Below are 26,939 nucleotides of genomic sequence, written 5' to 3' on the forward strand. Positions count from 1 at the left end.
CTTGCATAGAAAACAGCGACGCGACCTGACACCTATGCACCCGGCTTCCCTGGGTGAGGTAACTTGTGCACTCCGGTGCCCTAGTGTGTGTTGGCCCTCAAATTACTTACCTTGTAAGTGGCTTGCTTGTAGACTTCCTCGAAGTACCCTAAAACTTTAAAAATCCAATCGCGACTTGCTCCATTGTAATAAATAGGGAACCCGCGGCTGTGTTCTCACACTGCACGTGTCTCCCGTGGGTCTTTTACTTACCTGCCTTGGGTGGATTCGTGAAGCCCCACCGATTCTACAGGCTCTAGGCCTTGTCCCCTTGCAAGTCGACTTTCCTAAACCTCTTTTTTTAGTATATGGTCTGGTATGCCCCAAGCCATATTTGTGCTTAACTTATTGTGAAACGTTGATATTTGAATGTGTTCCTGGCGTCTAATCTCATAAAGAGATTAGTAGAGTGTGTCTAGAAATAAATGCATATATATTTGATATATATACCTGTGTGGTGTCCTTTCATATGGTAATTCAATAGATTATTATAAGGTAAAACAAGCTGCTTTACATTCCTCTGAGACTTAGCCTGAAGGCTGCTCACCACAGCTACCACTAGGATAGCTTTCCTTTAAAGGTTGTCTTAAACCTATCTACCATAAGAGTCGAATTGGACTGGTGCAAGGTGGCCACTATAACTAGTGACCAGCATATGCCAGGCCAACTTCTCACAACAAGGGAGTACATATATGGGTACTTTCCTCAAAAGAAGGCCATATGGATACCTACTTTCCCATAAGAACTCATGTTCTCTCACAAAACAACAAGTGGTACTCTGCACCATTTGCGTTTCTTATTATAGGGGGATCAACTACACTTCACTCCCTCCTCCACAATTAAAAAATACCGCTACACAATCGATGCAAAGTTGTGAATCTAGAAGACGTCTATACTGCAAAACGAAAAGATTACTTACCTGTAAGAATAGTTTTGCAGCCTAGACTCTTCTAGATTTACATACGACCCTCCCTCCTCCCCAGTGAAGGGGGGGAAAAGAAAATAAATAAAGAAATAACTAAATAGATAACAAAGTAAATAAAAGGAGAACTCATAACATAGTCCCTCCATAAGCATAGTACATATGTGCTTCCAAGGGCTATCAAATAGCTAAAGCTATACATTTCCTTTGCCATATTACATATGTAATATGAGAAAAAGAAAAAAAATACAAAATCAACTAAACACCCCAGCAACGGGGCTGCTATCTGCTATTATATCAATGGATGCCCCTCTGGGAAGAAGGCACTCCTAGCTACCTACATAGACAGAAATGGAAAAAAAAAAGATAAATAAATATGTATATATACATATATAGGTATGTACATATCAGTTTATATATCAATATATATAAAAAATTCACCTTTTCAAATCAACATGTGTCCCTGCACTCTTAGCCCTATAAACGAGCAATAGTATACTTATTCAACAAGCAGATATAATTGCAATGCAGAAGGGGAAAAAATAATCTGAGAGCCTGCACACACAGGATGGGGGTTGTAGCCTCACCAGAGGAATCAGGTTTCGCAACCTCCCAATACAAAAAAAACAAAAAAAAAGCACTTTCCGACTCCAACCACTAGATGGCGGAATATGCACAGTTGTCAATCTAGAAGAGTCTAGGCTGCAAAACTATTCTTACAGGTAAGTGATCTTTTCGATACTTAACACACTTGCTAAAGAGTAACCTAAGCTACACCTCGCTAAGGGTACACCTAGTAGCAATAGTAGCCTATACAAGAGGAGAAGCGGGGAAAAGTTTCTTTACATCCCAGGTGTTTAAAAGGTTTCTGGAGGGGGCCAAACGAATCGCACCCCCAAAGTGGATGCCACCGCCGGCATGGAACCTCAATATAGTTCTAACGCAACTTTTGAAGGCTCCTTTCGAACCCACTCACAAGGCCTCTCTACATATGCTCACCATAAAGACAGCCTTTCTGGTGGCAATCACCTCGTTACTCAGGGTGAGCGAGTTGCAAGCGCTAACACTACAAGAACCCTACATTCAAATTCACAATGACAGGGTGGTAATGAGAACAGGCCCACATTTCATGCTAAAGGTGGTGTCAAAGTTCCACATAAGCCAGACAATACAGATACCAAGTTTCTTCCAGAAACCATCCACAAGCGCAGAGGGCACTGCACACTCTGGATGCTAGGAGAGCAGTGATGCATTACTTGAAAGGACTAAAGATTGTAGGAAGACAAAACAATTCTTTGTGTCTTTCGCAAGCAGTTTCTTGGGAAGACCGGTAACTAAAAACACCATCGCACGATGGATCGCACAGACAATCCAATTCTGCCACAAGGAGGCAGGCCAAGAACTACAAGGAGCAGCACAAACTCACTCTACCAGAAAAAAGGGAGCAACTATAGCTTTCCTGGCAAACACACCCATCCAAGACATTTGCCTGGTGGCAACATGGGCTTCAGTGCACACGTTCACTAAGCACTACTGCGTGGATATACAGATGACCAAGGAAGCACAAGTAGGACAAAAAGTGCTTCAACAACCAACGCTTATCTTCCACCCAGCCGCCACAAACATAGCAAACCGCTTCAAAGTCTATGCATAGCATAGTGAATCCAGAAAGATTCACGCTGCAAAACGAATAGTTCCTTACCTGTCGGTGTAGTTTTGCAGCTTGAAGACTTTCTGGATTCACTAGCGAACCTACCCACCTCCGCCAGTAAGGAGAGACAGGAGCCAAGGGATTAAAAATGGAAAAAGACCTTGAAAAAAGAAGAGGAAAAACAAGAATAGCACTAGACAAGAAAAAAAGAATCCGAAGATGGCGCCCAAAGGTGGGAGCTTCCGGAGGAAGCGCGCTGACGTCACGGGAGGACACCAAATGGTGGGAGGTCGACACCCACCTGGGCCACGAAAAAAAAGAGAAATACTAAGATTCCGGACCCAACCACTAGACCGCGGAATAATGCACAGCATAGTGAATCCAGAAAGTCTTCAAGCTGCAAAACTACACCAACAGGTAAGAAACTAACTTTGAATGAGAACTACTTACAAGTAAGTAAATGTTTCTTGTTGATGAATGTTAGTCTCCATATATTCCCAACTTGAGTTTTTAGTGGCTAAGTACATAGTTGTTGACTATATATTGAGTACTAACATTGTTGGTTAATAAACAATCTTATGTTGGTAGGCCAGCAATCCTGCATTATTTTGAGGGTCGGTTAGTGTCTGTGTTCTCCAGATAAGAAGTGGTTGATAATTTATTGTTGGGGTCTTTCTTTGTACAGGTGCGACCTTTTACTCTCGGCCAACTGAAGGAGCTTCTTGGCAGGACAGGTGCATTTTTTGAGGAAGGATTCTGGATTGACAAAATCAAATCACATTGTTATGTAACGGTAAGCATGGGTTGTCTACTGCACTTTGCAATTACACTTGTGCATGGTTGTCTTTATTTTAAATTAGTTGATCTTTGTGCCCATCGCTTTTCTGCCATCACCAATGCATCTGAGCTCTGGACAGACCTTCCTTTTGCTGTGTTGGAGGGAAAGTTTGTTGTATGTTGTATTTTCCATCAAAACATTGTTTGGCATCTAGCTCTCCCTTGGTCAAAGTGAGAGGTGAATATATTCTCCATTTCCATTCAGTCCATACACACAAGCCGTCCCCCCTCCTCCCGTGTGGTGAAGTTTACTTCAGTTCTCAGACCTGTGATCTTTCATATTCACATGGTGGAATCATTCCTTTTTGTCAGAATGGGAATTGTGAGGAAAGGGGGATCTTTCATATTCACATGGTGGAATCATTCCTTTTTGTCCGAATGGGAATTGTGAGGAAAGGGTGTGGTTATGCAACCTCACCATGTAATACACTTGTTCGATGCATGTGGGCTGCTGAATTCATATCTGTGCATAGATCGCCGCCTAGTGTTGGGTCCGGATGATTGCACATTATTGTCCTGGAAGAGTCTTCGAAGTATCACGAGATAGGTGGCTCCTTCCCTGGACTACAGTGCGCATGGGCATCCTCTCCATCCTTAGATTGTTTTTTTCCCGCCATTGGGTTCAGATGTGCTTATCTTAGCTCAAGTTAGGAAAATTTAGTTTAAGGCCAAAAGGCCTTTAGTTATCGTCGGTACTGTTCCCGTTCGGTATCGACCAGTTTCTTAGTGCTTTAGCACCTTCTTCAAGCTTTTCGGATCCGCTTGGTCCGAACATCGAACTTCAATCGACGATGGAATCGAGGACTCCCTTCAAGAGATGTCCTTTATGCCACGCGAAATACCCACACATCGACGTCCACCCGGTATGCAACAAATGTCTCTCACCGGATCACGATGAGTCGAAATGTATGGCCTGTGCCCGGTTCCGCTCGAAGACTCTCCGGAATCGACGGGCAGCGAGATTGGAGGCGCAGCAATCGGCGCCTGCCCCGGCCAACATCTTTAGCACCGAAGACGCCGAGAGCGTAGAAGACGTAGACCCCAGCCCCGCTTCCGAACACGACTCACGATCGGAAGACGACGATGAGGTGATCTTTCAGGGAGAAGACGTCGTCGAAGACGTAGGAGACTACGACGAGGCCCTTGGGGCCGGGGAAGATAGCTCCAGCGAAGAGCTAGGCCAACCCGTCGATACGGAGGCTGAAAAAATAAGTTATAAGGCTCAGGTCGAGGGATCGCCTACGGGCCTTACCCAAGATCAATCTCACGGTTCTTCGGCCCCACCTCCAGGCCCGGCCTCGAACATTTCGCAAGAGCCATTATTATCGCAGACGACTGGATTCCCTTCAGCGAAACCGAAACCATCCATCGCACCAGTTCCATCGAAACCGAAAGTGAAAATGGTTGCGATCGGCTCGAAGGCCTCGAAGCCCTCCACTCCTTCGACGCCGGCAAAGGTCATCGGCTCCGAACGCGCCAAAAGAGATTTCGGTGCCGAGCTCACCGCAGCGGATACGGGTGCCGAGCTGAAGAAGAAGGCCCTCGGTCTTCAAGGCGCCTTGGCCTCTGGCACTGAAGATTACGGCCCAAACCACCAAAGTCAAGGTGGCCAACCCGTCTGCGTCTACGTCGAAGACGGCGGCGCCTGCCAAGTCATCGACTCCGACGAGCGTCGATACCTCCCTTCGGATCGACGACCCAATGACTGCAAAGAAGTCGGATGCCGCTTCGACGCCTACCTCCAAGGTGCCGATCGGTTCCAAGGCGCCATCTGCGTTCACCGTGCAACAGGTCTCAGCATCGTTGCAACGCATCAGAGAACGGGCAACCCTCCACTCTACGTCGGGTCCCGACACGCACAAGGCCGCAAAATCCCACTCGGCGCCGGCGAACATCACGTTTGGGTTGTCGCCACCCACGGCGCCGAAACTGTTCGAGATTCGGACACGTGTCCGCCAGACACAGTCCCCATCCACTGGACAAACGGATATAGAGCCTTCACAGGCACAATTTATCGACGCCGACACTGGTAGGTTGATGCTCCGCAAGCGGAAAATCACGCCAGAGAGGGGATTGGACTACAAAATTCATCTCAAACACAAATTGCCGGCAGGATCAGAGACAGTGCTTCATGAACACTTTCAACCCTTCCATCAGGATCCACCGTCCTTTTCTCCTACGCATTCAGAGGCAGACGCAGGAGAGGACTATGTAGGGGATGATTCCACCTACCCTGGGGATATCGATCCTGATGATCACCTGCAAGACCCAGATCAGGCATGGGATGACCCCACCGACCAGGGTACCGCACCAGATACTCGTGACACGGAGCTTTATACCATAAAGACATCTCCCACAGAGGACACTGCTGCCTTTAATGCCCTCATAGAACGGGCTGCTGCCAATCATGGAGTAGAACTCCATTCTGACACTGTAGAAGAAGACTTCTTGGTGGACACTTTCGCCTCCTCTGAAAAAACTGTCAAAACTCTGCCAATGTTAAAAGGAGTTCTAAAACCTGCAAAATACATTTTTTAAAGAAACAACCAGGGCACGGGTGCTGAACCCCAGAATCGAAAAGAAATACAAGCCTGCACCCGGAGACCCTATGTACATTAGGGGTCAGTTACCTTTAGACTCCATGGTTGTTGCTAATGCTCGCAAAAGAGCCCACTCACAAACAACGGGTGATGCTCCTCCCCCAGACAAGGAGTGCAAAGTGCTGGAGACATCAGGCAAACGGATTGCAGCGCAAGCAGCAAACATCTGGCGCATTGCCAACACACAGGCACTCCTGGCCCGTTATGATAGGTCCCACTACGACACACTAGAATCACTGCTACAACATTTACCAGATGAATATAAAGAGGCAGCGGAGCTCCTTATCAGAGAGGGACAACTCCTTACCAATGCATCCATCAAATGCGCACTGGATGCAGCCGACACTGCGGCGAGGGCAATCAACACAAGCGTCATGTTGAGGAGGCACGCATGGTTGAGAATCTCAGGCTTCAAGCCTGAGATTCAGAACAATATCTTAAATCAACCGGTCAACCCAGACTATTTATTTGGCCCTGAAGTTGACACTACCCTCGAAAAAATTAAGAAAGACATTGACACTGCAAAATCAATGGGGGCTCTGCAGACGCAGCAGTTTCGTAGTGGCTCCTTTCGTCGCCCCGGGAATAGAGGAGCAGCTAGAGGTCAGGGGTCACAGCAGCAGTACAATAAAGAGGGCAAACAAAGTAACTATGATAAAACCACCAGAGGTGGATATCGTGGATCCAGCACCAAAGGCAGAGGACGTGGGTACGGCAACACCAGGTCCTCCCCCAAAAACAAACAGTGACGCCCTCTCCCTGCCCCCCGACCACATAACACCTGTCGGGGGGGAGACTCCAACAGTTCCTGTCAGTCTGGAAAACCATCACCACAGACAGGTGGGTCAGGGACATTATCCAGCACGGTTACTGTCTCGAATTAACGTCCACTCCACCCAACATACCGCCAAAGCACCGTCCTATGTCCGTAGAGCACTTGGCATTATTGCAGCAGGAAGTGCTAAGTATGCTGCAAAAAGGTGCAATAGAGGTCGTGCCAGTCAACCGACAGGGGTGTACTCTCTGTACTTCTTAATCCCAAAAAAGGACGGTTCGCTCAGACCTATACTAGACCTGAGACCCCTCAACCACTACATTGTCTCAGAGCATTTCCATATGCTCACCCTACAGCAAGTTCTACCTCTCCTCAGTCAGGGAGACTTCGTAGCCACACTGGACTTGAAAGATGCGTAATTCCACATACCCATACACCCATCACACAGGAAATATCTCAGGTTCACTATTCAGGGGCATCACTATCAGTTCAAAGTTCTCCCCTTCGGAGTAACAGCACCCATGGTCTTTAACAAGTGCCTAGCAACAGTGGCTGCACATCTACGGAGACAACACATTCACGTCTTCCCTTACCTGGACGACTGGCTTGTTCAGGCAAAGTCAGCCCAGCAATGTGCCAGCCACATGTCCCTCACCATTCACCTTCTTCACATTCTGGGATTCTCACTAAATTATCCAAAATCACATCTCCAACCCGCACACGTACGACAGTACCTGGGCGCGACCATAAACACTCTGGCAGCCACAGCTCAGCCAAATTTAGTGAGGATCAACAGCATGCAACTGCTGATCTCCAAGTTCAAACCTCAACACTCCCTTCCTGCGCGAGTGTTCATGCAGTTGATAGGCATGATGGCCTCCTGCATTTTCATAGTCCCGCACGCGAGTCTACATATGCGCCCGCTTCAGGAGTGCTTAGCACGTCAATGGAATCAGGCTCACAGACAATTAAAAGACCTAGTGTTGGTGAGCGGTCGGGCATACAACTCTCTGCATTGGTGGAATCCACAAAACCTTTGCAAGGGCCGACAGTTCCAAGAGGCTGTTCCACAAATAATACTGACAGCGGACGCCTCTCTCCAGGGTTGGGGGAGCTCATGTACTCACTTACACAGTGCAGGGACTATGGACGACGCAACAAAAGAAGATGCACATCAACGTTCTGGAACTGATGGCAATCTTCCTAGCCATGAAGGCATTCAAAGTACACTTGTGCAACAAAGTCGTGTTGATCCGGACGGACAACATGACTGCCATGTACTACATACAGAAGCAGGGAGGAAAACACTCTCCACAGTTGTCCTGGCTCAGAGCATGTGGAAGTGGGCCATTCAGAGGAACATATTCCTCATGGCGGAACACCTCCCCGGCAAGGACAACCAGATGGCGGATCTGCTCAGCAGACACAGCCACCAGATGCACGAGTGGGAGCTACACCCGTCAGTACTCCAACCGTACTTCCAACAGTGGGGTCATCCAGAGATAGACCTATTCGCCACAAATGAAAACGCAAAATGCTAAATCTTTGCCGCCAGGTTCCCACATCCGCAGTCACAGGGCAATGCGATATGGATGAACTGGTCTGGCAGATTTGCGTACGCTTTTCCCCCAGCGCCATTAATACCGCTAGTGGCACGCAAACTGCGACAACATTCACTGACACTCGTCCTAGTTGCTCCCACATGGGCGCGCCAACCATGGTACACCACCTTTCTAGAACTTTCCGTGGTGCCGCATCAAAGGCTGCGGATCAAACTCGCACTTTTAACGCAGAACCATGGCGAAATTCAGCACCCAGATCTGCAACAGCTGAACCTGGCAATCTGGCTCCTGAGGTCTTAGAGTTTGGCTATCTAAACCTGCCCCCTGACTGTATGGATATCATCAAGGAGGCCAGGAGACCCACGACCAGAGCTTGCTATGCGGCTAAATGGAAGAGGTTTGTCATTTACTGCAACAACAATGACATTAACCCGCTGGACACATCCATTCAAAACATCATCTGTTACCTCTTACACCTATACCGATGCAATCTGGCATACAACTCCATACGTATCCATTTAACCGTGATAGCAGCCTATCTTCAAAACAGGCAGCACCTCTCTTTATTCAGAGTGCCTGCCATCAAAGCCTTCTTGGAGAGACTCAAACGAGTAATTCCACCAAGACACCCACCGGCACCGGTGTGGAACCTCAATTTGGTCCTCACCAGATTAATGGGTCCACCCTTTGAACCTCTCCATTCATGTGAGATTCAATTCCTCACCTGGAAAGTAGCTTTCTTAGTGGCAATCACTTCGTTAAGAAGAGTTAGTGAACTCCAGGCACTAACCATTCAAGAGCCATTCATACAGGTTCACGCAAACAGGGTTGTACTACGTACCAACCCCAAATTCATGCCCAAAGTGATATCGCAGTTCCACATGAATCAAACTATTGAACTGCCTGTTTTCTTTCAAAATCCACAAAATGTCGCAGAGAGAATGCTCCATACACTAGATGTAAAGAAGGCCCTCATGTACTATATAGACAGAACTAAGGACTTTAGGAAAACAAAACAACTTTTCGTTGCCTTTTCTCCACAACACAAGGGCAACGCCATTTCCAAAGCAGGGATAGCCAGATGGATTGTTAAATGTATTCAAATTTGCTATCAAAAAGCTAAACGCACATTAACGATTCCCCCACGAGCCCACTCAACACGAAAGTTAGGGGCGTCCATGGCTTTCCTGGGAAACATTCCTTTACAGGAAATATGTAGAGCAGCCACATGGTCCACTATACATACATTTACCAAACACTACTGTGTAGATGTACACTCAAAACAGCAGGCAGCTGTAGGACAGGCTGTTCTCAAAACTCTTTTTCAGACTGCTGCAGCTGGCACGGGCAGCCGCCGCTAATGGAGGGACTGCTATATAATCTATGCACAGATATGAATTCAGCAGCCCACATGCCTCGAACTGAATATGCTACTTACCAGTATGCATCTGTTCTTGGCATGTAGGGCTGCTGACATTCATATCGCCCACCATCCTCCCCGGCGCCTGTAGCGGCTGCAGCACTCAGAATTACTGTATAGCATGGTCATCACTTACTGTATCTACTCCATCACTGCCACAATGGCGAAAAACAATCCAAGGATGGAGAGGATGCCCATGCGCACTGTAGTCCAGGGGAGGAGCCACCTATCTCGTGATACTTCGAAGACTCTTCCAGGACAACAATGTGCAATCATCCGGACCCAACACTAGGCGGCGATCTATGCACAGATATGAATGTCAGCAGCCCTACATGCCAAGAACAGATGCCTACTGTTAAGTAGCATATTCAACCTACCCTTTCAGGTCCAGTAGGTTTCGTATGTCAAACCCTCAGCTCAACCGTGGGTAGCTGTGGCATTGAGCAGCAAGGCTTATACAGCGGAACAAGTGTAAACCATATAAACAGCACCAAAACAATTGAAGAAGAAATCAACATGACGCAACAAATCAGACACCTATTTATAAAAATAGACTGTATTTTCATATCAATTTAGACACCTGTAAGAAAGTGCCCTCTTTGTGCATGGTTGCCCCCACTTTTTGCTAAACTGCTGATGTGCTTTGACTGAGTGTGCCCTGGGTTCCTGCCAAACAGCTACCCTGGGCCTATGTCCTTTCCTCCCTAAACTGCATTGAAAACAAAACCCACTCTCTAGCCATAGGTCAGTCCCTTTATAAATTGTACCACAGGTACTAAGGGCACTGTCGTCAGGGAACGCCTCTAAGGGCTGCAGCACCCTTAGAGGCCCTTTACCTTTACACCCACACACTGCCCTTGTAGGCTGCGTGTTTTGGTGCAGAACAAAATGAAGAGTCGACATGTCACACATCCCTGTGTTTCATGCCTACAACCCAATGCCTTGTCATAGGTCAGCCACCCCTCTAGCTGGGTGTATTATACCAGTGCAGAGGGTACAGGTGCATGAGCCCTGTACTCATAAGCCAATTCTTCGGCATTGTAAGTCTAGAAATGCCATTAACAGTATATGGTGCTGAGAGTTTGCCATTCCGAACTCCACAGTACCATAATGGCGTTACTGAAAACTGGAAAGTTTGGTATCTCTTCACATTAAACCTACACTGATGCCAGTTTGGGATTTAATGAAAAATGCACACAGAGGGGATCTTAGAGATGCCCCCTGAAACACAACCTACCACTAGTGTCCAGGCTGAGTGGCTGCTTGCCAGCCGTCGCCACCAGACCTGTTTCTGGACCCCTGGGTCGAGCCTGCTGGGACCCCTCAGCACTGAAGCAGCCGGATAAGACCTCGGCACCGAAGCACACAGAAAAGACTTCGACTCCGAAGACCTTTGAGCCGAAAGCATTGAAGGAGAAGCCTCCCATAAATAGGCCTCCCAAACAAACTACTCCGGAGCCGAAACAACCCACACCAAAGGTCTCGGAGCCAGGGAAAGCTTCCACACTGAAGAAAATTATCGATGCCGAAGAACTTTTTCTCCCCGATCCGAAGCAAACCACCATCTGAATTCATCCAAAGACTGGTCATATAGTTAACAAGCTACCCACAAAGAGGAAACCAGAACATTTACCACATGCACCAGTTCCTCTCAAGAAAATACACATAGCTGCTAATACTTCACCACCACCTTCCCCCCCCCCCCCCCCCCCCCCCCCCACCATTTAATCTTAATTTATTCATTTCTCCAGCACATTCTCCACAACCAGAGGATAGTGACGATGCACATGGGGCTGGGCAAGAAGATGAGGATATAGTACCATTTGACACTGAGGATCCTGATGATCCACCACAGGATACAGACCCATGGCATGATTATGATACTGATCCGGATCTTATTAATGGTCCGGACTTCTACCCCTCAAAACCATCTCCACCAGATAATAATGTGGATTTTGCCCAGCTAATTAATAGGGCCACAACATACCATGGAGTCAAACTGCACTCAGACCATGTAGAGGAGGATTTTCTTCTAGAAACCTTTGACCAGCTGCAAAAATCTTGTCATGTCTTGCCAATGCTGAAAGGCCTTCTTAGACATGCTCCTGAGGTGTTCAAAAACCCAGTTAGAGCTAGGGTTCTTAACCCCAGAATAGATCAGAAATACAAGGCAGCTCCCACTGATATACATAAATGGTCAACTTCCTTTAGATTCCCTGGTTGTAACCAATGCACGCAAGAGGGCAAACTCTAGGGGGGTCAGGTTACACACCACCCCCTGACAAGGTATCGAATTGTTAGACGCATCAGGCAAACGTATGGCATCTCAAGCTGCAAACTCCTGGAAAATAGCCAACACACAAGCCCTTCTGGCGAGGTATGACGGGGCTCACTTAGATGAGCTGGAAAAGCTCATTCAACACCTACCTCAACAATATAAAGAGAAAGCCAATGACCTTCTAGAGGAAGGCAAACTAATCACTAATACATCCATTAAATGAGTGCTCGAAGCAGCAGACACCGCATCCCGCGCAGTAAATACCATTGTTTTGCTACGCAGACATGCCTGGCTCAGGGTATCTGGTTTTAAACAAGGGGTACAAAATAGCATCCTTAATCAGCCTTTTGACCATGAACATCTTTTTGGCCCTGCAGTGGACACATCTTTAGAAAAGATAACCAGCATTGGCATAGGCAATAGGTCTCGCCTTTGGGACCTTATAAGTGTTTAGCCGTTGCAACAGTTGCATAACTAAATACTTATAAGGTCCCAAAAGCGAGACCTATTGTGAAAATGATCCCGATCAAAGCGGCCGTGGGGCTGTGAAAGTAATCGCGGTAAAGTGCGGCACGCACGCACATGCACTGTAGCTCTAGGCTGCCCTGGTAGCACTTTTTTGAGTCCTCTCAATAAGTCTCGCCAGACCAGCGCATGCGCTGGGTCAGGCAAGACCTAAAAAAGGACACAGACTGCCAAGTCTACGGGAGCCCTACAATCACCCTCTACCAGAGGCTCCTTTCGGCGTTCCTTCTATAGGGCAGGATCCAAAACAAATACACCAGAACACCCGTCCTACAAAAGTCCCAACCAGGGCTCCTTTTCCAGAGGATACTCTAGAGGAGGTTACAGGGGAAACAGCAAGGGCAGAGGCAGGGGTAACACCTGCAGCTCCCCTAACACCAAACAGTGACTTCCCTGCGCTTCCCCTGATCATCCCACTCCTGTCGGGGGACGTCTCTCAGTTCCTGCCTGTCTGGAAATCCATCACAACAGACAAGTGGGTAAGACAAATTATCCAGTATGGTTATTGCGTAGAACTCACTTCTACCCCTCCCAACATTCCTCCCACACAGCGTCCAATGTCGCTTCTCAAACAAGAGGTTCCTGCACTATTACAAAAACACGCAGTAGAGCCGGTTACCTTGCCTCATGAAGGCACAGGGGTCTATTCCCTCTTTTCTGCTTCCAAAAAAAGGACGGCTCTCTCAGGCCAATACTGGACCTGAGACCGCTCTACTTTTACATCCAATCAGACCACTTCCACATGGTCACTTTACAACAAGTGCTTCCACTACTCCAGGTAGGCGACTTTCTCTCAACTCTAGATCTAAAGGACGCCTAATTCCACATTCCCATTCATCCCGCTCACAGGAAATAGCTCAGGTTTGTGGTAGATGGTCAACACTACCAGTTCAAAGTTCTACCATTCGTAGTGACTACGGCACCCAGAGTCTTCACCTAGTGCCTCGCAGTGGTGGCAGCCCATTTGAGAAGACCGATTCATGTCTTCCCTTATCTGGACGACTGGCTCATAAAAGCAAAATCCCACAACAGTTGCGTTCAACACACTCTCCGTACAATACAGCTGCTTCACAGTCTGGGATTCACAGTAAATCTGGGCAAATCCCATCTCCATCCGTCCAGAATACAACAATATCTAGTAGCTACAGTAAATACTTCCACATCCCTGGCATATCCCAACCCAGTCAGGGTAAGTGCTATACAGACGCTAGTTCAAAGATTTCAGCCACAACACTCACTACCAGCACAAGTGTGCATGCAACTCATAGGGATGATGGCCTCTTGCATTTTACTAGTTCCTCATGGAAGACTACAAATGCGTCCATTACAAGAGTGCTTAGCACGTCAGCGGAACCAGGCTCAAGGTCAGCTAACAGATCTGGTGTTGGTGGACGACCGCACCCATTGCTCTCTGCAATGGTGGAACACACAGAACCTTTCCAAAGGGCGGTCGTTCCTCAAGCCAGTCGCACATATAGTGCTAACAGATGCATCGCTCACCGGTTGGGGAGCTCATCCTTTAACACATACCATTCAAGGTGTCTGGACCCCCAACAAAGACAATTTCACATCAACTACCTGGAATTGTTAGCAATCTTCCTAGCGTTGAAATCTTTTCAACTGCACCATCTAGGCAAAGCTGTCCTGATCTGTACAGACAACATGACAGCAATGTATTACATACAGAAGCAAGGGGGGGGGGACACTCCCTACAGCTATCACACCTAGCGCAAAGCATATGGAGATGGGCCCTTCCGCAAAAGATATACCTCCTGGCAGAACATCTACCAGTGGTACACAATCAGATTGCGGATCTGCTCAGCCGTCAGGCACAACAGACCTACGAATGGGAACTTCATCCTCAAGTTCTTCCATTATTTTGCATGTGGGGACACCCAGAAATGGATCTTTTTTCCACACACCAAAACGCTAAACGCCCAAACATTGCATCCAGGTATCCACACCCATTGTCCAAAGGCAATGCCCTATGGATGAATTGGTCAGACAAATTTGCTTACGCTTTTCCGCCTCTCCCACTCATTCCGTTAGTGGTGAGTAAACTCAAACATTCCCTCACAATGATCCTAGTTGCTCCAACATGGGCAAGACAACCATGGTTCACAACTCTACTGGAACTATCAGTAGTAGCATATCAAAAGCTACACCTCTCACCCAAACTTCTTACTTGGAACTATGGAGATATAGGACACCCAGATCCCAATCAACTCAACCTTGCGATCTGGCTCCTGAAATCTTAGAGTTTGGCTACCTCAATCTCCCGCCAGACTGTATGAACATTATCAAAGAGGCCAGACTCCCTACAACAAGGGCATGCTATGCGGCAAAATGGAAACAATTCTTTATTGCACGCACAACAAGATCAACCCACTAGATGCTTCCATTTAGAACATCATCTGTTACTTCTTGCATCTACAACAATGTAACCTAGCGTATACATCTTTCTGATGGATACATCTGCCAGTGGATTCCTCACCTTGTGAATATCCCCTGCGCCTGCATTCCACTGAACTTTTCTTTCCCAGCACTCCACGTCGACGTGGGCGACGTCATAATGCATCGGCTCCGCTCGCGACTCCATTCGACGTCACCGGAGCCATAAGAAGCCCACGTCGGCGTGATGACGTCAGTTCCCTTTTTTCCGCGCCGTTGATGCGCAACGGTTTTTTTCCAGTGCTCTCTAGCTACTTTATAGTTTAGCGGTGTAACTGTGTTTATATCGGTATGTCTTCGACTAGGAAGTCGGGCTTTAAGCCCTGTAGGGAATGTGGAGGTCTGATGTCAATGACGGATCCACACCAGAACTGTTTATGGTGCCTCTCTTCGGATCACGATATGGAGGAGTGCGGATGCTGTAGGAGCATGAATCCGAAAGCGCTCAAAGAAAGGAAGACTAAGCTCTTCATGAAGAAGATCGGTGAGGAGAAGAGAGGGAGGAAAAAGAAGTCGAAGAGGGAGTCATCGATTTCGAGGTCTTCGAGATCGAAGAAGCACCACAAAAAGAGGAAGCCTTCTTCTCGACGTCGGTCCTTGAAGTCCAGGAAGTCTAGGTCGGCTTTGCCCCGTCGACGTCGGAGCAAAGCTTTGTCTTCTTCGAAGTCACCAAGGCATTCTCCTTCGAAGGAGCGGACTCCGGCTCAGTCCCCGACGCAGTCATCGGCTCCGTCTAAGGCTTCGACTCCGGTTCGAGTGGAGTCGGATGCTTCTATGGATGGGCAGGAACAAGAAGAGCCTGTTCCGGTGCCTGAAGAATTTGCGGCTCCGGTGGAAGATACTGCGGAGCCGACGCCGGAGACCCCACAAGGGGATACAGGGTCTGTTCCTTTTCCTCGATTCCCGGCTCCAGGTACAGATATTACAAATTTTTTGAATGCTATGTATGGCATATTTAATAGGGCGGCCTACCCATCCAGAGCACCAGCTGGTCCCGTGGGTCCGATGGCATTTATGCTAGGGGTGCCGCAGCAATATGCTCAGGCCCCCTTTATGCCGATAGCGCCTTCTTGGCAGTTTCCGGCGGCGTCTGGGGATCCGATTCGACCTCGGAGGGACCAGCAGACTTCGGAGCCTTCCTCGACGCTGAGGCCGACTCCATTGGCTCCGCATCTGGCGCCGCCGACTCCATCTATGGCGCCGCCGACTCCGGTACCTCTGGCTCCACCGACGCCGTGTACGACGTAGTCTACGCCGGCTCCTCGGATCCGGTCGAGAAGGGAGGGCCAGAGGGTGTTGGAGGAAGGGAGATATCGAGCAGAGGTGGAAGAAGGTGAAGTTGACTCTTCTTCTGATGAATTTGAAGGTATTGAAGAAGCAAGTGGGTTGGATACAACCCCGGAGTGGGAGCATACGTCTGCCAGGTCTTCTCCGCCTCAGGAATTTGCTCCCTATCATGTGGTGATCAAGAAGGCAGCAGAGCTTTTGGATTTGCAGCTGCCCTCTGTGGAGTACAAATCCAACTTGCTAACAGAGGTGTTGCACTCTCCGTCTTCGACTTCAGAGCCTTTGTTGCCTTTCAATTACGCCATTTTGGAGCCAGTCTTGGAGGTGTGGAAGAAACATCTTTCATCTCCGGCAGTGTGCAGACAGGTGGCAAGAAGGTACAGGGTTGCACCAGGGGATCCTGACTTTTTGTCTTCTCATCCTTCTCCGGACAGCCTGGTTGTGCAGGCTTCATGTTCTAAACATGCTTCGGGTGCCTTCCCTCAGTCTCCAGCTGACAGGGAATCCAAAAAAGTTGATCAGGCATCCAAAAAGACCTTTTCCTCAGGAAGTATGGCGTTGAAATCGTCTAATGCTACATGCCTTCTGGGGCGTTATGTGCATGCCCTGATGGACTCCATTAAATCTTGGCCCCTAAGTTGCCTGAGGGGGATAAGTCGTCCTTCTTGGAGATTGTTGCGGACACTCAGGCAGCTGCCAGACAAGTGATGCAGTCAGGGCTGGATACGGCGGACTCGGTGGCGAGAATTATGGGGTCGTCTGTGGCAGCAAAGAGGCAGGCTTGGCTCCGTTCCTCGGGGTTCTCGGCTGATGTTCAAGCTACGCTGGTTGATCTCCCATTCGACGGACAGAAGCTGTTTGGGGAGAAAGCAGACTCTGCCCTTCAGCGATTTAAGGACAGTAGACTGACGGCGAAGTCCTTAGGTCTGCAGGCTCCTGCTAGGGGTTCGTCTTTTCGTAAGTTTAGGGGTTTCGGAAGATCGTCTTTTCGCTCCTTCAGACAGCCCCAACAGCAGCAGCAGAATCCCCTCTATAGGTCCTATAGAGAGAAGCAAAGGAGTCGGAGAGGTTCTGGACGCAACCCCTCTTCTTCCTCCTCTGCTCCAAATGAGGCTTCAGGGAAGCAGCCCTAGATCCCCCATCCCGGATCATGTAAGGCCTGTGGGGGGTCGGGTGTCCTACTTTCTACGGGGTTGAAAATCTGTTACAACCGACCTTTGGGTTTTGAACCTCGTGGAGACTGGGTACGCCCTTCCCTTTCGGGAGTTTCCTCCCCCTTATCCTCCTTGCCAAGGTTATTGCTCGGAAGACCATCTGCTTCTCTTGCAGAAAGAAGTTCTAGCCTTGCTTCAGAAGGGTGCAATAGAGGTGGTTCCAGAGCAGGAAAGGGGTCAGGGATTCTACCCCCGGTATTTCCTGATTCCCAAAAAGGACTGCAGATTGCGTCCGATACTGGACCTCAGAATCTTGAACTTTTACTTGAGACAGGAGAAATTCAAGATGCTGACCCTTGCGCAGGTTCTTCAAGCGTTGCAGCAAGGAGACTGGATGGTGTTGCTCGACTTGCAGGACGCGTACTTCCATGTCCCAATCCTGAAGTCGCACAGGATGTATCTCCGTTTTACGGTTGGGTCGCAACATTACCAGTTTGCGGTCCTCCCGTTTGGTCTTACTACCGCACCTAGAGTCTTCACAAAGGTGATGGCAGTGGTGGCTGCTCATCTCAGGGATTCAGGTTTTTCCCTACCTGGACGACTGGCTTCTGAAGGCAGAGTCCCCAGAGATGGTGCAGAGTCATCTGCAGGTGACAACTCAGCTATTGTTCGACTTGGGTTTTTCAATCAATGTGCCCAAATCTCACCTGGTGCCCTCAACGCAACCTGTTTATAGGGGCAGTACTGGACACTACTGTGTGTCGAGATGGTCCCTTTATTCCACAGTGGAGCGGTTGTTCCAGTTCTGAAGGTCCTTCGTCTGCTCGGTCTGTTCGCTTCCTGCATTCTGTTGGTCAACCATGCACGCTGGCACATGAAGGCGCTCCAGTGGTGCCTCCGCAAGCAGTGGTATCAGCACAACGGGGATCTCAGGGAGTCAGTCAAGATCTCCAGAGAAGCTGCAGCGGATCTGTCTTGGTGGAGTGTAGAGGGCAATCTGTCGCAGGGAAAGCCCTTCCATCTATCTCCTCAGTGGCCACAGTGATAGCGGATGCATCCACCTTAGGGTGCGGTGCGCATCTGGGGGACCTGGAGATCAAGGGTCTGTGGTCTCCAGAGGAAAGTTTGCTTCACATCAACCTTCTGGAATTGTGGGCGATTAGTTTGGCGCTCAAGGCCTTCCTCCCTTCCCGGTAAGTCGATTCAAGTCCTGACAGACAACACGACCGCGATGTGGTATGTCAACAAGCAGGGAGGTGTGGGGTCTCTTTGTCTGTGCAGAGAGGCCTTGCGTCTATGGTCCTGGGTTCAGGACCATCAGATTTGTCTGATGGCAAATCATCTGGCCGGGGTACTGAACGTGCGTGCGGACAGTCTGTCGGCAGTTCTCTGCCGACCACGAGTGGAGGCTCCATCCGGAGGTAGTTCGTCACGTCTTTCGGACGTGGGGAACTCCTCGGGTGGATCTGTTTGCCACTTTCGAGAACGCGCACTGCCCGTCATTCTGCAGTCTCCAGTTTCCGATGCAGGGGGCGTTTCATTTGAGTTGGGGCTCACGACTCCTTTACGCGTTTCCTCCCATACCCTTGATTCCTCGGGTTCTGAGGAAGATTCGCCAAGACCGGGCCCAAGTCATATTGGTTGCCCCGGATTGGCAAAGAAGGGTGTGGTATACGGATCTTCTCCACCTCTCCTCGTGCCCTCCGCTCCGTCTCCCTCGGAGGGCAGACCTCCTCTCGCAGTCGGAGGGGCAGGTTCTACACCCCCACCTCCTGAGCTTACACCTTCATGCCTGGAGATTGAACGGGGCAACCTGAGTTCCTTCTCTCTCCCACCTGATGTGTTGGATGTTATTTTATCGGCCAGGTGACACTCCACCAAGTCCGTTTACTCCTACAGGTGGTCTAAATTTGTAAAATGGTGTGGAGAGAGGTCCGTTGACCCTTTAAAAGCCCATCTTTCTGATGTTCTCCAGTTTGCTCTTTCCTTGGCTCAGCAGGGCTGTGCTGTGGCCACGGTCAAGGGCTATCTTTCGGCCTTATCGGCTTTTCTGTGCCTTCCAGATCAACCATCACTTTTCAAGTCCCCGGTTGTTCTGAGGTTCATCAAGGGCCTTACAAACATGTTTCCTCCCACTCCATTTATAATGCCTCAGTGGAACCTTAATCTTGTTTTAACCTTTTTAATGGGGTCCCCGTTTGAGCCTCTTCATAGTTGTCCTTTGAGGCTGTTGTCCTTTAAGGTGGTTTTTCTTGTAGCCATAACCTCGGCAAGGAGGGTGAGTGAGCTTCAAGCTCTTAGTTCCAAACCCCCGTTTTTAACCTTGCATGCTGAAAGGATGGTTCTGAGGACCAGGGCTGCTTTCCTGCCAAAGGTGGTCACTCCGTTTCATTTGGGGCAGTCCATTACTCTCCCTGTTTTCTATCCTCCTCCTCATCCCTCCAAAGAGGAGGAAAGGCTTCATCGCCTGGACCCAAAGAGAGCTGTAAGCTTTTACTTGGACAGAACAAAGGACTTTCGTCTGGACGATCAGCTCTTCGTGGATTATGTTGGACGTTACAAGGGGAGAGCGGTGCATAAGCGCACGTTGTCGAGATGGATTATCCTGGCCATCAAGATCTGCTACGCCCTGGCTGGTAAGACCCCTCCTGAGGGCATTAGAGCTCATTCAACTAGAGATAAGTCATCTACATCTGCTTTGGCCCGGGGTGTTCCTGTGGCAGACATTTGTAAAGCCGCGACTTGGGCCTCCCTCCATACCTTCGCAATGCATTATTGCTTGGACTCTGAGATGAGGAGGGAGGGCCACTTCGCGCGCTCTGTCTTGCAGGACTTTCTGGAATAGGAAGGTGGACACCCTCCTCCGGGAGTGGGGACTGCTGTGGGAATCTATTCACAAGGTGAGGAATCCACTGGCAGATGTATCCATCAGAAGAACAAGTTACTTACCTTCGGTAACGCTTTTTCTGGTGGATACAGTATCTGCCTGTGGATTCCTCACTGACCCACCCGCCTCCCCGTTGTCCACCTTTGTATACCATGAAAGAGGTCTTGTAGTTATGTTTTTATGCTGTATGGTACAGTTGTAGGAAAAGCTTGGTTTACTTTGCATTCCTTTTATTTGCATATTATGTATGTGTATTAGTATATTGTATACTGTGTATTTTTTGAGTCTGTCGTTAGTCCACCTGTTCGCCTCGAAGGCACGGAAAAAATGGGTGGAACTGACATCACGCCGACGTGGGCTTCTTATGGCTCCGGTGACGTCGAATGGAGTCGCGAGCGGAGCCGATGCATTATGACGTCTTCGACGTGGAGTGCTGGGAAAGAAAAGTTCAGTGGAATGCTGGCGCAGGGGATATTCACAAGGTGAGGAATCCACAGGCAGATACTGTATCCACCAGAAAAAGCGTTACTGAAGGTAAGTAACTTGTTCATTAGGCTCCATCTAGCCGCTATAGCGGCCTACCTACAAAACAGACAACATTTGTCTTTTAGAGTTCCTGCTATCAAAACTTTTATGGAAGGACTTAAAAGAATAATTCCACCAAGAGCTCCACCCTTTCCGGTGTGGAACCTTAATGTAGTCCTTACCAGGCTAATGGGCCCTCCTTTTGAACCTCTCCACAAATGTGAACTACAGTTCCTCACTTGGAAAGTAGCCTTTTTGGTTGCTATCACACCTCTCACAAGAGTGAACTCCAGGCATTAAGCATACAAGAACAATTTTTACAAATCCATCATAACAAAGTGGTTCTTAAAACTAACCCAAACTTTTTACCCAAAGTAGTATCTGCCTTCCATCTGAACCAATCTGTTGAACTCCCAGAATTGTTTCCTCAACCAGACTCAGTGGCAGAAAGAGCTCAACACACCTTAGATGTTTAAAGAACAATACTCTACTACATTGAAAGAACAAAATCCTTTAGGAAAACTAAACATTTTGTGGCTTTCTCCCCACCTCATAAAGGTATTCCTATATCCAAAACAGGAATTGCAAGGTGGATTGTAAAATGCATACAAATAGGCTACATCAAAGCCAAACGCACATATCCCCCTAGAGCTCACTCTACATGCAAGCTAGGGGCTTCTGTGGTATTCTTAGGGAACATTCCCCTAGAGGACATATGCAAAGCAGCAACTTGGGCTACACCAAGCTAATGTGGGCCAGGCTGTATTAAAAACACTATTTCAAACTACTGCAACAGATACAGGTAGCCACAGCTAAGGAGGTAACTGCTATATAAAACTGTCTCTATATATACTGCACCAAAGTAAGGTACGGTGTGTATAGAGTCCAAGAGTCTCCAGAGATTTGGCAGAGGTTAAAGTTAGATAGAACCTTACTCTCTAAAGTGGTAGCTTGGTCGAGCAGTAAGGCAGTATCAGAGGACAGTGTGAAGCATTTGATGTACAGTGTCAGCAAATGGTCTCACACTCAAGAACTGAATTCAAGGCCAAATGTTTTGTATTAAAAAAAAATATACTGTTATTTCTAGAACCAAGCAAGCCTGGTACAGGTAAGCATACAAATACTTTGCAGTAGTAATTAACTTGTTTGAACACAGTTTAGAATTGCAGTATAACTGGTACTGGTTTTGATTACAGGTTTAAGAAAGCAGTTTGCAACACATTGCAGGTATAGTACATTCAATTGAATGGGCTTTTTAAGTAAAATGCAGTTAATAACTTTTCAGATTACTTTTCTAACCACAGGACTGGATCCTAGATTCAGCCCTGGGACATTTCCTGAAAACAGGTGTGTAAATGCGTTTTGGTTAAAGGTATGATTTTTAAGAAATATTATTGTGTTCGAGGCATGTGGGCTGCTGAATTCATATCTGTGCATAGATCGCCGCCTAGTGTTGGGTCCGGATGTTTGCACGTTGTTGTCCTGGAAGAGTCTTCAAAGTATCACAAGATAGGTGACTCCTCCCCTGGACCACAGTGCGCATGGGCATCCTCTCCATCCTTAGATTGTTTTTTTCCGCAAGTTAGGAAAATTTAGTTTAAGGCCAAAAGGCCTTTAGTTTTCGTCGGTACTGTTCCCGTTCGATATCGACTGCTTTCTTCATTAGTTTAGAAACTTCTTCCAGCCTTTCGGATCCGTTTGATCCGAACATCGACCTTACATCGACGATGGAATCGAGGACCCCATTCAAACGGTGTCCTGTATGCTACGCCAAATACCCACACATCGACGTCCACCCGGTATGCAACAAATGTCTCTCACCGGATCACGACGAATCGAAATGTATGGCCTGTGCCCGATTCCGATCGAAGAAGACTCTCCGGAATCGACGGGCAGCGAGATTAGAAGCGCAGCAATCGGCGCCTGCCCCGGCCAACATCTTCAGCACCGAGGACGAGGATGTAGAGAGCGTGGAAGAAGTAAACTCCAGCCCCGCTTCCGATTGGGAATCTTGTTCGGAAGACGCCGATGAAGTGCTTTTTCACAGGGAAGAAGCCGTCGACGGGGTAGGAGACTACGATGAGGCCTTTGGGGCCGAAGAAGATGGCTCTAGCGAAGAGCCAGGCCTACCAGTCGATATGGAGGCCGTCAAAGTGCGTCATTCTACGGCTCAGGTCAAGGGATCGCCTCCGGGCCTTACCCGAGATCAATCCCAAAGTTCTTCGGCCCGGCCTCGAACATCCAGCACGAGCCATCATTACCAAAGACGACTGGATTCCCTTCAACGAAACCGAAACCAAAAGTGAAACTGGCCGTGATCGGCTCGAAGCCCTCGAAGACCTCCACTCCTTCGACGCCAACAAAGACCGTCGGCTCCGAACGCACTAAGAGGGATTTCGGCGCCGAACTCGCTGCAGCGGATATCGGTACCGACCCGAAAAGGAAGGCCCTCGGTCCCACAAAAGCGCCTCGGCCCCTGGCACCGAAGCAGTCGGCCCCGACCACTAAAGTCAAAATGGCCGATCCATCTGAGTCCACTTCGAAGACGGCGGCACACGCCAAGTCATCGACTCCGGCGACCGCTGATACCTTTCTTCGGATCGATGACCCTGTGGCTCCAAAGCAGTCGACGCCTACCTCCATGGTACCGACCGGCACCAAAGAACCTTCGGCGTTCTCGGTGCGACAAGTCGCGGCGTTGTTGCAACGCATCAGGGAACGGGCAGCCCTCCGATCCACGTCTGGCCCCGACACGAACAAGGCTCCAAAAGCACCCTCGGCGCCAACCAACATCACTTTTGGTTTGCCGCCATCCACGGCGCCGAAGATGTTCGAGATCCGAACACGTGTCCGCCAGACGCAGTCCCCATCTACTGGACACTCACCTTCTGAGCCTTCACAGCCACAATTCATCGACGCCGAAACTGGCAGACTCATGCTCCGCAAACGGAAGATCACGCTAGAGAAGGGCTTGGACTCCTACAGAATACCTCTGAAGCACAAATTGCCAGCAGAGTCGGAACCGGTTCTGTATGAACGCTTGAAAACCTCCTATCAGGATCCCCAGTCCTTTTCTTCTACGCCTTCCGAAACAGACGCAATGGAGGACTACATGGGTGATGATACCACCTACCCTAGAGATGTCGATCCTGATGAGCAGCAGGACCCAGATCAAGCATGGGATGACCCTACAGACCAGGGTACCGCGCCAGATACCCAGGACACGCAGCTTTACAGCGCCAAAACATCTCCCACAGAGGACACTGCTGCCTTCAATGCCCTCATAGAACGTGCTGCCGCCAATTATGGAGTACAACTCCACTCTGACACTGTTGAGGAAGACTTCTTAGTGGACACTTTCGCCTCCTCCGAGAGAACTGTCAAAACTTTGCCCATGTTGAAAGGTTTTCTCAAACCTGCAAAGGACATTTTCAAAGAAACAACCAGGGCACGGGTGCTAAACCCCAGGATTGAAAAAAAATACAAGCCTGCGCCCGGAGACCCTATGTACATTAGAGGTCAGTTACCTCTGGACTCCATGGTGGTTGCTAACGCTCGCAAACGAGCCCATTCGCAAACAGGTGATGCTCCTCCCCCAGACAAGGAGTCCAAGGTGCTGGAGACCTTAGGCAAAAAGATTGCAGCTCAAGCAGCAAACATCTGGCGCATTGCCAATACACAGGCCCTCCTGGCCCGCTATGATCGTTCACACTACGACACGCTAGAATCGCTACTCCAGCATCTGCCAGATGAATACAAAGAGGCAGCGGAGCTCCTCATCAGAGAGGGACAACTCCTTACCAACGCATCCATTAAGTGCGCACTGGATGCTGCCGACACAGCAGCAAGGGCAATTAACACCAGCGTCCTGTTACGCCGACACGCTTGGTTAAGAATCTCTGGATTCAAACCAGAGATTCAAAACAACATCCTGAATCAGCCAGTCAACCCCGACTACTTATTCGGCCCAGAAGTTGACACCACCTTAGAAAAAATAAAGAAAGACACTGACACTGCGAAGTCAATGGGGGCTCTGCAAACGCAGCAATTTCTTAGTGGCTCCTTTCGTCGCCCCGGGAATAGAGGAGCAGCTAGAGGCCAGGGGTCACAGCAGCAATACCCTAAAGGGGGCACACAGAGTACCTACGATAAAACCAACAGAGGTGGATATCGTGGCTCCAGCACCAAGGGCAGAGGACGTGGTTACGGCAACACCAGGTCCTCCCCCAAAAACAAACAGTGACGCCCTCTCCCTTCCCCCCGACCACATAACACCTGTCGGGGGGAGACTCCAGCGGTTCCTGTCCACGTGGAAAACCATCACCACAGACAAGTGGGTCAGGGACATTATCCAGCACGGTTACTGTCTCGAATTAACCTCCACTCCACCCAACATACCGCCAAAGCACCGTCCTATGTCCGTAGAGCACTTAGCATTATTGCAGCAGGAAGTGCTAAGTATGCTGCAAAAGGGTGCAATAGAGGTCGTGCCCGTCAACCAGCAGGGGACAGGGGTGTACTCTCTGTACTTCTTAATCCCAAAAAAGGACGGGTCGCTCAGACCTATACTAGACCTGAGACCCCTCAACCACTACATTCTGTCAGAGCATTTCCATATGCTCACCCTACAGCAGGTTCTCCCGCTGCTCAGCCAGGGAGACTTCCTAGCCACGCTAGACCTCAAAGATGCGTACTTCCACATACCCATACACCCATCACACAGGAAATATCTCAGGTTCACTATTCAGGGACAGCACTATCAATTCAAAGTCCTCCCCTTCGGCGTGACAACAGCACCCAGGGTTTTCACCAAGTGCCTAGCTACAGTGGCTGCACATCTACGGAGACAACACATTCACGTCTACCCTTACCTGGACGACTGGCTTGTTCAAGCGAAGTCAGCCCAGCTATGCGCCAGCCACATGTCCCTCACCATCCACCTTCTTCACAGTCTGGGATTCTCACTAAATTACCCAAAATCACATCTCCAACCCGCACACGTACGACAGTACCTGGGCGCGACCATAAACACTTTGGCAGCCACAGCTCAGCCAAATTTGGTGAGGATCAACAGCATGCAACTACTGATCTCAAAGTTCAAACCTCAACACTCCCTTCCTGCGCGAGTGTTCATGCAGTTGATAGGCATGATGGCCTCCTGCATTTTCATAGTCCCGCACGCGAGACTACATATGCGCCCGCTTCAGGAGTGCTTGGCACGTCAATGAAATCAGGCTCGCGGGCAATTAAGACCTAGTGTTGGTGAGCGGTCGGGCATACAACTCTCTGCATTGGCGGAATCCACAAAACCTTTGCAAGGGCCGACCGTTCCAAGAGCCTGTTCCACAAATAATACTGACGGCGGACGCCTCTCTCCAGGGATGGGGAGCTCATGTACTCAATTACACAGTGCAGGGACTATGGACAACACAACAAAAGAAGATGCACATCAACCTTCTGGAACTGATGGCAATCTTCCTAGCCATGAAGGTATTCAAAGTACATCTGTGCAACAAAGTCGTGTTGATCCGGACGGACAACATGACTGCCATGTACTACATACAGAAGCAGGGAGGAACACCCTCTCCACAGTTGTCTCATCTGGCTCAGAGCATGTGGAAGTGGGCCATTCAGAGGAACATATTCCAAATGGCGGAACACCTCCCCAGCAAGGACAACCAGATAGCGGATCTGCTCAGCAGACACAGCCACCAGATGCACGGGTGGGAGCTACATCCGTCCGTTCTCCAACCGTACTTCCAACAGTGGGGTCATCCAGAGATAGACCTATTCGCCACAAACGAAAACGCAAAATGCCAAAGCTTTGCCGCCAGGTTCCCACATCCACAGTCGCAGGGCAATGCGATATGGATGAACTGGTCCGGCAGATTTGCGTACGCTTTTCCCCCAGCGCCATTAATACCGCTGGTGGCACGCAAACTGCGACAGCACTCACTGACACTCATCCTAGTTGCTCCCACATGGGCGCGCCAGCCATGGTACACCACCTTTCTAGAACTTTCCGT

General features: G+C 49.1%; 1 protein-coding gene across 6 annotated transcripts in view; it reads left to right on the forward strand.

Moving 5' to 3' along the window:
• The window catches only part of LOC146870713 (apoptotic chromatin condensation inducer in the nucleus-like), an 851,523-nt gene that overhangs the window by 500,785 nt on the left and 323,799 nt on the right, over window positions 1-26,939 (forward strand). For all 6 annotated transcript variants that reach the window (XM_085646186.1, XM_085646194.1, XM_085646198.1 and 3 more), the window contains one exon: window positions 3,298-3,405. In XM_085646186.1, coding sequence (XP_085502312.1) covers window positions 3,298-3,405 — 108 coding nt within the window. The remainder of the gene's footprint in view (window positions 1-3,297; window positions 3,406-26,939) is intronic.

Source organism: Triturus cristatus, chromosome 1_1, assembly GCF_964204655.1.
Source record: "Triturus cristatus chromosome 1_1, aTriCri1.1, whole genome shotgun sequence".
NCBI lineage: Eukaryota > Metazoa > Chordata > Amphibia > Caudata > Salamandridae > Triturus > Triturus cristatus.